Source organism: Pinus tabuliformis, chromosome 1_2 (genome assembly GCF_031772625.1).
Source record: "Pinus tabuliformis cultivar Carrire ecotype Pingquan chromosome 1_2, CPIR1, whole genome shotgun sequence".
Classification (NCBI taxonomy): domain Eukaryota; kingdom Viridiplantae; phylum Streptophyta; class Pinopsida; order Pinales; family Pinaceae; genus Pinus; species Pinus tabuliformis.
Genome location: NC_142298.1, coordinates 277586156 through 277600618, shown reverse-complemented (window position 1 = coordinate 277600618; position 14463 = coordinate 277586156). Strand labels below are relative to the sequence as shown.

The 14463-nt window shown below is 38.7% G+C and overlaps 1 protein-coding gene across 2 annotated transcripts in view; it reads left to right on the top strand.

Annotated features, from left to right (window-relative positions):
• Positions 1-1759: 1759 nt before the first annotated feature.
• Positions 1760-14463, top strand: part of LOC149205418 (uncharacterized) — a 93868-nt gene continuing 81164 nt past the window's right edge. For both annotated transcript variants that reach the window (XM_089395060.1, XM_089395061.1), the window contains exon 1: positions 1760-2432. In XM_089395060.1, the coding sequence (XP_089251186.1) occupies positions 1875-2402 (528 nt within the window). In that variant the 5' untranslated portion in view covers positions 1760-1874 and the 3' untranslated portion in view covers positions 2403-2432. The remainder of the gene's footprint in view (positions 2433-14463) is intronic.

Genomic DNA, 14463 nt, shown 5'->3' with positions numbered 1-14463 from the left:
CATCCCTTTAATCCAAATCAAGCATGCACTATGAATATTCAAACCTCGCCGCCACATGGTAATACGATATATATAGCAATAGACAAATCCTCTGCTTTTGCGCATCAAGCACATACCGCTTACACCATCTTTATCCACGACAATGATCTTACCATGCCTCACCTCGCGTTCGTAGCTTGCCTCAATAAGGTCCACCGTGCACGTCTTAGAGGCAAATACCTCGTCTCCATTCTTGTTCCTTCCCATGACCAGGGGTTGAAACCTGTGCGGGTCGCGCACGGACGTCAGCTTATCCTCTGTTATGAAAACCAGAGAAAAGCATCCTCCAACAAGCCGCAAATTAAAAGAATCCGCCTTCGACTGTATTGGAGCTAGTCTTAAAGATTGAGCCCAGGTCCTCAAGCCAGCTTTTGAGCTCCTTATAATTAACAAAATTCCCATAGTATGCAATGCCAACAGACCCGAACCTGTAGCCGTCATGGAGGGTTGAACATTTCTCACCACAGAAATTAACGTATAGATTAAACTACAAAATCCATAGCTTAACACGCTCGAAACACATAAATTACTCAATTATAAAACGCACATAAATGTACACACATACACTGAACCCAAGTTTACATATTACGCAAAACGGTTACAAAATTAAGGCATTTCAGCCTTAAAAACGATCTCACGCTCGGCTACATCTTGCGACTCACAAATTACCTTACAGAACAGATATCTCACACCCTATCACACTACACATATATATACAAGAAGTGTTAGAAGGATAGCATCGATCCTATCCTTGTTTTTCTACATGCATGACAGATAAGTATCCTTTATCCGCTTTAAAGCCGCTTTAAACCTGCTTTATCTGCTTTAAATCTAATTTTCTGCTTTAAGGCAGACTTTCCTCTGTTCTGATCCTCTGGTCCACGTTTGCCGCTGAGTGCTCCCGCATCAAATACACCCAACCACCGTGCAAAGGGAAGGAAAATATATGTTTGGATAATTTTTTTTAGTCATAGTGAATATGACGTAACATTTAGAACACATATTACTGTTTGTGCACATATTGTGTATGATGCGCAATAATAATGCACATATTTTCTTAATATAAACTCTTATAAATTAATATAAAATGTTAGTTTTTTCTTTAGGGAAAAAAATCTATTTACTCTATATATTAAATAAAAACACATATATTCTTAATATAAACTCTTATAAATTAATATAAAAGGTTAATTTTTTTTTTGAAAAAAAATTTCCATTTACTCTAAATATCAAACAAAAGAAATACATCGACCCTTCAAAAGGAAGGAAAATATATGTTTGGATAATTTTTTTATAGTTATAGTGAATCTTTAACTCTTTGGACTAATTTGGGTTAGACACTGGGTCAAACCTTGCCACTGTTCAGAGTATATCTAATCGGGTGCAAACCAGATTCATTGACAACGCCACATACACAAAAATTTATGATTTAGCAAGAATCCAGATTTATGATTTAACAGAGTCTAAATTCACTGGCAAGTGGATCGTACTCCTTTAACCAAAATCATAACAACCTACTCCTTTAACCAAAATCATAACTAACCAAAAATATTTCAATAAAATTTGAAACTAGGTAGAAGATAAAACATCCAATAAACCAACTACGCACTATCCCACCAGAGGACAAATATTTAGATAATATTACCACCGCATCAAAAACAATAAGAAGACAAATATTTAGATAATATTACCACTGCATTAACATAGAGTAAAAACATGGATAGGTATCATTTACCTGCGTTACCTCGGTCCAACCTATGCGCGCTCTTTCTGTCTCAAGATATTTTGACATAGAATAGAAGGATCAAGGATCAAGGTTGTGGAAATTGAGGATAATGGGTGGTAGGCATATTAGGTTCCTGGTAGGAGCGGCCCTGGTTCTGGTTTTCCCGTTTCTTTTGATCTCTGCGAGGGCAAATAGTAATGGTACTGGGGAGTCAGTGTATGATGTAATGGAATCGTTTAAGTTTCCGAAGGGAATTCTGCCCACAAATGCCAAGGACTATTTTCTCAATGATGCAGACGGGAGTTTTGAGGTGTTTCTGGAGGTGGATGGACATGGGGCATGCATCTTTGGGATCGAAGCAGGGTACCAGCTGAAGTATCAGAGAAGAATCTCAGGAAAGATCAAGCCGGGCTCTCTCAAGAACTTGAAAGGGGTGAGCGTCAAGATTGTGTTTGTATGGCTGGACATATCTGAAGTGGAACTCAGAGGGGGCAAGGGCGATGATGATGATGATGGGCAATTAGAATTTCACGTGGGACCATTCTCTGCTGCCTTCCCTCTCTCCAATTTTGATGTTTCCCCAACTTGTGGATGTGGGCTGGATTGCATTACCGGCACGATGTTTGCTGCCGAATAGCAGGATTGATCCCTTAGTGAAGCTTAATGGGTATGGGCATCTGAATTCAGTGGTGTATTGTTTAGTTTTCATTACAACTATGTATGTCGCACCTTATGCCTAAGCCTATATGGAGGGGTGGACCATTGGCACTATTTCCTATTTGATTTCACGGAGGAAAAACAAAGTTTTTAATTTCGATTTACTTCGCAGGTCGGCGGATGCTATATTTGTTCTAGCTATATTTTGAAATTGATGTTGAGATTGAATGACTTTAGAATTGAGGCTAAGGTCTCTCAGGTAACAGTGCCCTAGGCTTCTGCTGCTAGGTAGATTGGGTTTTGGGTTTGTGTGGACTCTACGCTCTAATTGATTGAAGCTCCACAAGTGGCGATTTTGATCTTTTCAACTCTCACAATATCGACTGTGCCACACCAGTAACATCGCTTCAATTAAGACATCCTTCCTCTGAAGGATTTGGATTTAAATTATTTCCTTGTGTTGTTTTCTGAAATGCAACCAATTAGTCCTGCAGTTGTCATGGTAAATCTCTTGGCCCATGGGTCGGGTTAGGAGATGGTGACAATTTAGTGACAATTTAAGAATTGCCAATAATCCATTTCCAAAAAAAAAAAATCAAACCTTACCATGTTATGACACCATAACAGTCTAATTAGTCTGCCAGAGTCACTCAGATCGCGGGTTATCAACACACACGATCTTGAGTTATTAATATACGCCCTGCAGCAATGGAATTAAAACGGTATAGGTTGAGATATATACCGTTTGATCTAATTTTTTTTTCAGATCGAACAGTATGTATGTATCCTAATCTATATGGCATTAATCACTTTAATGCAGAGTGCATATTATTACTCAAAACTTCTCTATCTTATTTCAACTGCATCGCCCGGTGTGGAGTCCTCCCATTATTCCTATTTCTTTAGATGTCCAGGTGCGCTTTTCTGGCTCTTAATCATGAGACCTATTTCTTTAGAAATTTCTATTCACGAGACCTATTTCTTTAGATGTCCAGGTGCGCTTTTCTGGCCCTTTAATTTCTAATCCTTAGACCATCATTGATTTAGATGTTTTCAACCACGGGTTAACCCATGTCACAAAATTAAGACTCCCCGAAAGCAAGTCAAAGCCATTTTGTGAATAGTTGGGTGGTTTGAGCATCTCTTTATTTGACTAGATTAAGAGTGTGCTTTTCCCTTGTTAACATCTATATACTCTTTTGGTTACTTTTTTCCCACTTTCTTGAAACACTGATTTACATTTGCTCATTTCCAGAAAGTTTTGATAATTTTGTTTCCTCTTAGTTTCGGACAATTTAGAATGACATGCTTGTTATATAATTTTATTAAAATAAGGGGCGGAATGGATACTTCAATCCAGGACAGCATCCAAATTCTGCAATTCCAAGAATCCAGTCTTCCATCATGATTTAGATGCTTTCAACCACAGGTTGACATATGTCACAAATTTAAGCCTTTCCGAAAGGAGGTCAAAATCATTTTGTAAATAGTTGGGTGGTTTCAGCTTCTCTTTATTTGACTACATCAGGAGTGTGCTTTTACCTTTTTAACATCTATATTCTTTTCTGGTTACTTATTCCCACTTTCTTGAAACACTAATTTACATTTGCTTATTTCCAGAAAGTTTGGATAATTTTGTTTTCTCTTAGTTTCGGACAATTGAGAATGACGTGCTTGTTATACAATTTTAGTAAATTAAAGAGTGGAATGAATACTTCAATCCAGGACAGCATCTAATTCTACAATTCCAAGACTCCAGCCTTCCACGATCTCTAGTTAAGAGTTGGAGAAATTCCTCAATCTTTCAATCCAGGACATCAACTAAATCTGCAATCCCAAGAATCCAGTGTCCCACGATCTCTAGTTAAGAGCTGGAAAAATTCTTCAATTCGGAGCAGAATCTAAGCCCTGCAGTTTCAGTAAGAGCAGTATTCTGTGGTTACAAGAAATTCAAGGGAAACTACGTACAACCAAAATAACAATTCCTAATAAAAAATATAGGGTTGTTGATGACAAGAAAGTGGCCTACAGCCATTTAGTTTAACGTTTGAAGCAGAAGAGTTTATTCCACTTCCTACTGACAGATTTATCCCTATGTTCTATCTAAGGCTGAGTACCGACCGGCCAATTATCTAAAGATGGTGCACCTCAACCTGAGAGCAGGTTATTAAAAGGAGGTACAACTGAACCTGCATGTAAATCTTTTGTGGGCTTAGCATCCCAAAGTTATGGCCCAATGAAATTTATATGCACAGCATTCTAATCTCCAGCCAGCATGATATCATTGACTAGAATTGGATGATTTCCTTATGACTAGTATGCACTCTGCATATACCTCTCTCCAAAAGCAATATGCTAGTGACAAAGTCAAATTCCAAAGTGACTAGGAAGGCATGTCTTCATTATGACTCCTATGTTTAATTTTGAAGGTATGGTTACAATGAATACTGGAGACCTAAGCCAAATTTACATGGACGTTTATTACTCTGTGCTACCTTTAAAGTTTGTGCATAAATAGTGTTCCCTACTCGAGAAAATGACAATATCCTAAGGCAAGTTTTAACCTTCGTTGTCTTAACCAATGGCTTGTTCTCATATCATAACATGGGTGCATATCTCAAAATTTCCTGCTTTACACAAGCAAAAACTAAATCAGAACTGCTGATTCATGGAGGAAATGGGCATTGCATTCTTCTAGTGCAACTGTTATGCTAGCGCACCTTTGTTTGATCAAAATTGGTAAAAATTCATTGAAAGTTCCTAGAAAATACTTTTGGGTCATGTAGTCCAATTGCAAGTCTCCTAGATAGGGGAAAAGATGATTCAGATACCTAGAGAACCCTTGGAAAGTAGTGGATTTACCTTGAATAAGATGTTGTCAATTATTTTTTAACTGCTTTCTGTTTTATATTTCACTGTGGATTCTGGAACTTTGGGAAAACCTTTTAATTGTTTGATATTATACAGTGAAATACAAGGCAATAGAGAGAGGCAAGAGGGAAAGAGTGTTAGATTATCAACTATGCATGCATTGTGACACCTTGGTATCACTCAAAAATACATACAGTTTAAAGTGGTAACAAGATTAATCACCAAGGATACGATTATACAGAGGATGAAAATAATTCTAGATATAAATGTATTCTAGAAGATAAGCTTTCATCTTCGTTTCCTAATATGAGATTCTTCACACGAGAATGCTGAAAATACTCTAGGACAGCACACCATTCACACATCATTAATCACTAAGGATACATTGTACAATTATCCAGAGGATGAAGATAATTGTAGATATAAATGTATTCTACATTATGGCTTTAAAAATAAAGCCCATCTTAGTTTCCTGACATGAGATTCTTCACAAGAATGACAAAAATACACATGCACAACACACTATTCATAGTAACTCTATTCGATGCCCGTGAAAAGATAAAACAAGCCAAACCCCAATCAGTCTCACATGCTAAGGATGAATTCCCATTCAGTTCTGTCATATTTGGCAAGGATGGTTGATTGCCCCCTATTTGTATGTAATTGCAGTAGATGCCTTTGTTTATTTGTTGCAAGCTTCTAGAATACAAGGGCAAATCAGAGGTATGTCTTTGCCTAGTGGTAACTAGCTTCCTAATGTCCACTTTGTGGATGATTTGGCCTTAATGCCTCAATTGCCTCAACAATCCATGGATGGTACCCTTCTATGTCTGGACACTTAAGTGGTCACTAGCGAGGAGAAAATAAAATCCTTTCTTGTGGAATAGGCCCTAGGGTGACTCATCTCCATTGGTGGAATCATAAGTGGAAGGTTATCATTCGATACATGGTAATCCCTTTTGATGTGCATATTTCTCTTGCAGATCAACAATGGTGGATCATGGCCAAGCTCGAGAAGAAACTTCAAGCCTGGATTCACCTTAATCTTTATTTTGTAGGGAAACAATTGTTGATAGGGTTTTGGTGACAAGGTATATCTATTATTCGTCATGTTTGTTCCCTTTTCAAGCAACATACAAATTTGGAGTGCATTCTCTATAGTTTTCTTTGGGACAAGCAAGGTTGTGTTGGGTTGGGGGGACAGGGGAGGTGGAGAAAAAGGGGTTTCATGGGAGTTTAGGGGTGTGAGATGTTTTCACTTCACCAAGTTGTTGAGAAAATCACTAGGGCAGCAATTAGGGTCGATTTCTCTTTACTTTGATAATTGCTTGTGATTATATGTTGGCTTCTTATTACTTTGTTATGTTCTTTTCATCAAACAATTATCAAAACCATAAATCATGAAGATCACAAAAAGACAATGAACACAAGAGATAGGCTCCAAGCCAGGGGAAAACCCAGAAAATTCTTCTCTTCTTATAGAATAAGATCAAAGTGGGAATTCCAAGTGTTGAGATATGTAGCTTGGGAGGTACTCTAAACCCTAGGCTAGAAGGTTTTGAAGGAATGGGCACCACAAAGCCACTTGTGGGCTAAAAACCCAAGCCTGTGGGCTTTGCACCCAAGCTTGTGGGTGTGAATACATGAGGAGATTTGGATACTTGGCACTTGGAGATTGTAGGGCACCCTTAGAGGAACAAGGGGCCACTTGAAGGACCAAGAGATGCCTTGTAGAAACGTAGATAATAATTTTTATGTGTTTTCAAGAGGGCTAGTGGCACAAAGATCAAGTCGTCTGGCTTAGAAGTGTGCCCTCAAGCAATTCGTTGGAGCCCAAGGAAGACATATAAAAAGAGGGTGACTTTGAGGTCATTAGCCATCATCCAAAGTGCGAAAAGACACATCAAGGTCTATCTTTGAAATAGCCGCAAAATGAAAAGGACTCCAACGAAGGTGACGAGGAGTGAGTTTGACATCTCTTCTAGACTATTTGGTGGGTTGAGTTCCCTAGGCAGGAGGCTTAGGCTATAGGGAGGATATCTTGGTAGATTAGATGCATATTTGAGGACCTTCCTGGGTAGCGTATATCTTCTATTGTAGGCTGCAGATCTTTTGTGGAGATTGTAGGGTTCAGATCTCTGTTTGGTGGAGGTCGAGAGGCCTAGAAGGTAGCCTAGCCTAGGCCGCATACACAACAAGGAAGAGTGAGCTATTTGGATAAGTTTTGGAGGGTAAACACAGGGATTTGCAGTAGTAGGTTAGGGTTGATATGTGCCCTAACCAGGTCTGTCATAAGCTCAGAAAAGTGCATAGTTGCCAATGACAAAGGGAACATAAATAAGGTATGTGTGTCTCCTTTTGTTGATGATGTTTTGCTAGTGGATAGGGTCCAGGTTTGACAAAGTTTGATTGGGCATATTAAGGTTATTGGAGGGCAACAAGTATGTGGTCAAAGTAGCCCTAAATCAGTTGCCAAGAAGGGCATTGACAACTGTAAGGAGGGTGAAGTTTGGAGAGCTCAGTGACTGATCTTTGAAGGACAAAAGGAGGAGGTCAAAGGGAGCAGTTTGACCAGCCCAAGTTCATCGTTGGAGAAGGACATCTTTTAGTGATAGGTGGCAACCCTCCAACCCTAAGTTTGTCTTCATCGGGCAACACAGGAAGGCATTAGTGGGAAGAAGTCCCTAAGAGTTGTGTCCTTGAATGACTAAGGAGTAACTAGTGGGCAAGAAGTCCCAAAGTGTTGACTTCTTGAAGGACTAAGGAGCAACAAGTGGGCAGATGTGAATACCTAAGGTGTTGAGTCATTGATGGACGAATGATCAACTAGAGGGCAGATTGGAGCCGTGCTCAATGACCTAAAGGAGCTGGATCATTGATAGAGGTAGAGTGGTGTTGCTGTAGATCGGACCCAAAGGATCAAACAAATGTGTTCAGGATACGACTAAGGCAACTGTGAAGAGCTCTACATTAGCTAGATGGTCAGTGTATCTTGTTCAGGGCAGTTTGGTTGTCATAGTTGTTGACAACAAGCCCTAGTTTGTATTCTTGTATTAGTGGATGTATGAGGGCCTTTATCCCTAGTACGAGAGCCCTAGGCAATTGTATTACGATTTGTTAATATTTTGGGTTATTGAAAATTGTAAAAAGTTGTCTATTTTGTGCACATGTTGGTTTACCAGTTGTTTATATTCCGCTATGCAAAGTAGTTTGTTGTGGTATTTGGATTGGTAGTGTTATGAAACCAGCTCAAGAAAAGATAGAAAAGATAAATCCACGCCTTAGAATTCAGCCTCTTCGAGGGGGCAACCTCCTTTACATTACATAAATGAACAATTCTTGGATGATACAAATGACAAAACCTCCTTTCTATATATAGGAGTCTAAGGAGTCACAATATAATCCAGCCGACCTAACAATAATAATATAAAGCCACAAAAATAACAATAGAGGGATTCTATGGGGCACAGAAATAACAATATGGGGGTAATAGGGGCACAACAATATAAATAGGGGGTATAACTACAATAGTAATGGGGTAATCACTAGTATTATAGGGACCCAACATGCCCCTCTCCTTCAAAAAAGTGTTGTCCTCAACGCTTGAGCAGTTCTGGATACTTCTGCATAAAATTCTCATCCTCCCATGTGGAATCTTCAGCGGATAAGTTCTTCCACTTGATAAGATACTCTGAAATTGATCGATTTCGTAGCTGTCGAGTTCTTGTTTCTGTGATTGCTTCCGGTTCCAATATAATTTTTCCTTCCTCGTCAAGTTCTGGCAATATTGTTTGAATTGGGAGCTTGTCACCTATAACCTTCTTTAAACATGAAACATGGAAAACTGGGTGCAATCGAGAAGCTGCAGGAAGCTCCAATTTGTATGCCATAGTACCAATCTTTTCCAACACCTTGTACGGACCATAATACTTTGGTGATAATTTATTATCCTTCTTAGCTTGCTTTAGGGACATTTGCTTATATGGTTGTAGCCGTAGGAATACCCAATCACCTACATCAAAACTTCTTTCACTGCGATGTTGATCTGCCTGTTGTTTCATTCTATTTTGTGCCAACACGAGGTTATCCTTTAAGAGTTGGAGGACTTGTTGTTGATGTTCGATGTGATGTTCCACTGCCTGAACCTTAGAATTTTCTCTTAAATATGATGTGATGGATGGTGGTTGATACCCATAAAGTGCCATAAATGGGGTCATTTTTGTTGCTGTATGGAAGGAAGTGTTATACCACCATTCAGCCAGAGGCAACCATTTGACCCATTGTGTCTGTTTATCAGATACAAAGCAACGAAGATATCCTTCCAAACATTTGTTTACTATCTCAGTTTGCCCATCAGATTGAGGATGATAAGATGAGCTATGAGCTAACTGAGTACCAAGACAAGAAAATAATTCTGTCCAAAAATTTCCAGTGAAAATGGGATCTCTGTCACTTACAATAATCTTTGGGTTTCCATGTAGCTTTTGAACTGTTTCCATAAATGCAGTAGAAACTGTACTGGCTTTAAATGGATGTGATAATGCACAAAAGTGTGCATACTTGGTAAGTCTGTCAACTACCACCATGATGACACTCTTTCCCTCAGACTTGGGTAAACCTGTGATAAAATCCATTGAAACCTCCTCCCAACGTTGGCTTGGAATGGATAAAGGTTGTAATAGACCTGGTGTCTTAATTGTTTCAACTTTATTTTGCTGGCAAACCAAACATTCCGCCACAAACTTTTGAATATCTGATTTAAGGCCATCCCAAAAAAATTCCTTCTTAACCCTGTGGTAAGTTTTTAAAAATCCTGAGTGCCCTCCTAAGGGAGAAGTGTGCAATTCCATAAGAATCTTTTGTTTTAGCTGGGAATTCTTACAGAGGTATAAGCGATCTTTGTACCATAACGAATCATTTTTCCAGCTAAATGTATCAGAAGTACTGGAATCTTGTTGTAGCTTTCGAATAAGTGCCCACACTTCTTCGTCATTCTTCCATTCCTCCCTTGCTTCGTTTATCCAATCTGGTTGGATAATAGAAATGGCACACAACAATGCTTCCACATCCTCATCCTTTCTTGAGAGTGCATCTGCCACCACATTTTGCTTCCTTTTTTGTAGATGATTTCAAAGTCATAACCCAACATCTTTGTGACCCACTTTTGTTGCTCTTCAGAGGATAATCTTTGTTCTAAAAAGTATTTAAGGCTATCATGATCCGTTTTTACCTTGAAGTGTCTTCCCATTAGGTAGGGTCGCCATTTCTTAAGTGCATGGAGTATTGCCAACATTTCCTTCTCATAAATAGCTTTGCTTAAAAACTTTCCCTTGATTGGACGACTTTCAAAAGCAATGGGTCTTTCATCTTGCATTAGAACAGCACCAATTCCATTTCCTGAAGCATCACATTCCACAATAAAGGTTTTTGTGAAGTCCGGTGTAGCTAAGACCGGTGCTTGGCACATTGCCTCTTTAAGATGTTCAAAGGCCTTTGTTGCTTCCGAAGTCCATGAAAATGAATCTTTCTTCAATAATGTTGTTAGAGGTGCTGCTATTCTCCCATAATTCTTAACAAACTTGCGATAATACCCTGTCAACCCAAGAAATCCTCGCAGATGCTTTATGGATGTGGGGATTTTCCATTCCTTAATGGCTTTAATTTTGCTAGGGTCTACCTTAACTCCTTCATGAGATACAATATGACCCAAATATTCCACCTCCTGGACTCCAAAGAAACATTTGGATCTTTTTGCATATAATTGTTTCTCCTCCAATAGTTGTAGCACCCTGTCAACATGTTCAACATGATCCTTCCAAGACTTGCTGTAGATTAGTATATCATCAAAAAATACTAACACAAATTTTCTAAGGAATGGTTTGAAAATTGAATTCATCAAACCTTGAAATGTTGAAGGTGCATTGGTAAGGCCAAAAGGCATGACCAAAAATTCATAATGACCCTCATGAGTTCTAAATGCTGTTTTCGGAATGTCTTCAATCTTCATTCTGATTTGATGATATCCCGAACGAAGATCCAACTTGGTGAAGTAAATTGATCCATGCAATTCATCCAGTAATTCATCAATAACAGGAATGGGAACTTATCTTTAATAGTGAGCTTGTTGAGCTCCCTATAATCTGGACACATGCGCCATGATCCATCCTTCTTGTGCACCAATACTACTGGAGCTGAGAAAGAACTTTGACTCGGTTGAATTATACCAGCCTCTAGCATTTCTGCAACCATACGTTCAATTTCACTTTTTTGGACATATGGATATCTGTACGGCCTGATGTTTGGAGGAACACTTCCTGGAATCAGATGAATAGCATGATCATGATCACGCATAGGTGGGAGACCTTTGGGAGTCTCAAATACCTTGGAATGATTGTCCAGGACTTTTTGGAGATCTGGAGAAATAGATGATTCCAATGTGGAAACATCTAGCGAACATAATTGTGCAATTACACCTCTTTGCTCCTTTTTTAGAAGCTTTGTCATGCCATTAGAGCTGATTATCTTTCCTGGTTTCCCTGCAATACCCCTTAATTCAACTTCCTTTCCTTCCACAGAAAATTTCATGAAAAGTTCTTGAAAATTAAAAGCTATTGTACCCAAGGATTGTAGCCATTGGACTCCTAGTACAACATCAGCACCTCCCATTGGAATGGAAAGCATTGGGCTAGTCAATACATATTCTCCCATGGATAGCTTGATATTATGGCACTTTCCAGAACAATTTATTGTTCCTCCATTTGCAATCATCACTTGACACTCTGGTGCTGGATATAGGAAGCAATTCAATTCTTTTGCTACCCTACAATGAATAAAATTGTGGGTGCTTCCTGAATCAATCAACACTATTACCTTTTTCTTCTTGATTTGTCCTTCTATCTTGATGGTTTGAGGAGTGGTAATTCCCGCCAATGCATTACAAGATATGGTCGGATTTATTTGTTCTTCATCTAGGCTTTGTTCCTGGAATATATCCTCTTCTTTTGACCTTTCTTGCTCCTTTTCTTCTTCCTCTTCACAATCTATGTAGAATAATTTCTTCTCAGCACACTTATGACCTTTTGTGTATTTGCTATCACAATTGTAACAAAGCCCTTTTGCTCTTTTTTCTTCCAATTGTTGTGGTGTCAACCTTGTAGGTTGTGGAAGACTATGGGCAACAACACTTCCGTCTTTATAGTTGTGAACGGTATGCTTCCTAGTTGCCATAATTTTGCTTTCCATTTTTCTTGCTAACCTGAATGCCTTCTCTAATGAATGTTGGATATTATCCTTTAAAGACCCTATGAACACATCAATCCTATGCTCCTCTGGAATATCTTTTACCCTTATGTTCAATTTTTGGAACTCCTCAATGTGCTCCATTATTGAACCCTTTTGTTTGAGACTTATCAATTGGCTAAAAAAAGTGTTGCTTTTTGTATCCTCATAATGTGCTATCAATTCTTCCGTAAAAATTGCCCAAGTGATAAATTGTTTACGAGAACAAAGCCATTGATACCATACAAACTGATTTGGTTCCAAATATAAAGTTGCCATACGTACCTTTTGTGTGTTTTGCACATTATTGAGATCGAAGAATTGCTCCATCTGTAATATCCATGTGGCGGGATCCTTGCCATCAAACTTCCTCATATCGATTTTTGGAACATGGTGAGTCTTCGATCCAACATTAGAGTCTATGGAATCATGATTAACATTTCTTTTGTTCTCATCATGAGTTTCCTTTACTACCTTTTCACCATTAGTGACCCTTTCTTGTAGCAACTTCTTCAATTCATCCATATTATCATCCATGCCATCAATTTTAGCGTCCATGCCATTCACCTTAGCTTCCATGCCATCCATCTTAGCTTCCATGCCCTTTATCTTAGATTCCACGCCATTTACCTTAGATTCCACGCCACTTATCTTAGCTTCTGTTAGCTTTTGTGAGCGTGACATTTGTTGCACTTGTTCTTGTAATTTTGATATATCATGTAGCATTTCTTCCTCTTCTTCATGAGTCATGCTAGAGCTTTCAGGTTCCTTACTAGGTGTTTGCATTTTCTTTCCTCGGGGCATCAGTTACCGATAATAATGTTTTACTATGCCCTTTGAATTCCGTTAAACCAAGCTTACACAAAAATAAAAAAAAAACTACACACCTTTTTTCACTTTATAGAAGCCTGATATTGAATCTGATGTATCTCTGTAATTTCTGATCATCCAATTCTGAAATTGCTACCTGTAGTAGCCTTCTGCGTCCTCTTTCCAATGCCACAAGTCTGAGCCAAATTGGATTCTCCAAGGAAGAGTTATGTGAAATCTCCCACAGTGACTTGCTTTTAGACTGGTTCAGTAGAGCGAACTTGTACGACGTGCCACGAGTCACTGTTTCGACCTTTGAATCTGAAACACACATACAAGAAACTACAGTCCGTCCTCTTTCTGTACCTTTTTACGAAATTTCAATCCGATCCTCAGAGAGAGAGTTATGACGATTTTCCCCAGGTCACCTGTTTTGAATGTAATTCAGGAGTCTGCAAAAAGGCCAACTTCCTCAGATCATATCTCCGAAAATATCGCGCAAAAAGCTCTGAAATTCGGACCCAAGGTTCAGCGCCAATTCTTCTCAAATGGGTTTTTTTTTGCGACTTCTGAAACGTCACAGAAAAAAAGTTATAGCGAAAATGCCACGATGACCTGTTTGGAGCAGCGAAACCCTAGAATCCAAAGCTCTGATACCAAATGTTATGAAACCAGCTCAAGAAAAGATAGAAAAGATAAATCCACGCCTTAGAATTCAGCCTCTTCGAGGGGGCAACCTCCTTTACATTACATAAATGAACAATTCTTGGATGATACAAATGACAAAACCTCCTTTCTATATATAGGAGTCTAAGGAGTCACAATATAATCCAGCCGACCTAACAATAATAATATAAAGCCACAAAAATAACAATAGAGGGATTCTATGCGGCATAGAAATAACAATATGGGGGTAATAGGGGCACAACAATATAAATAGGGGGTATAACTACAATAGTAATGGGGTAATCACTAGTATTATAGGGACCAAACAGGTAGTGTCAATGTTTCTAACACCCTAACCTAGATTCTCCAGTACCATGGAAAAACAACACTAAGACCCAAAAATCAAGATCAAGACC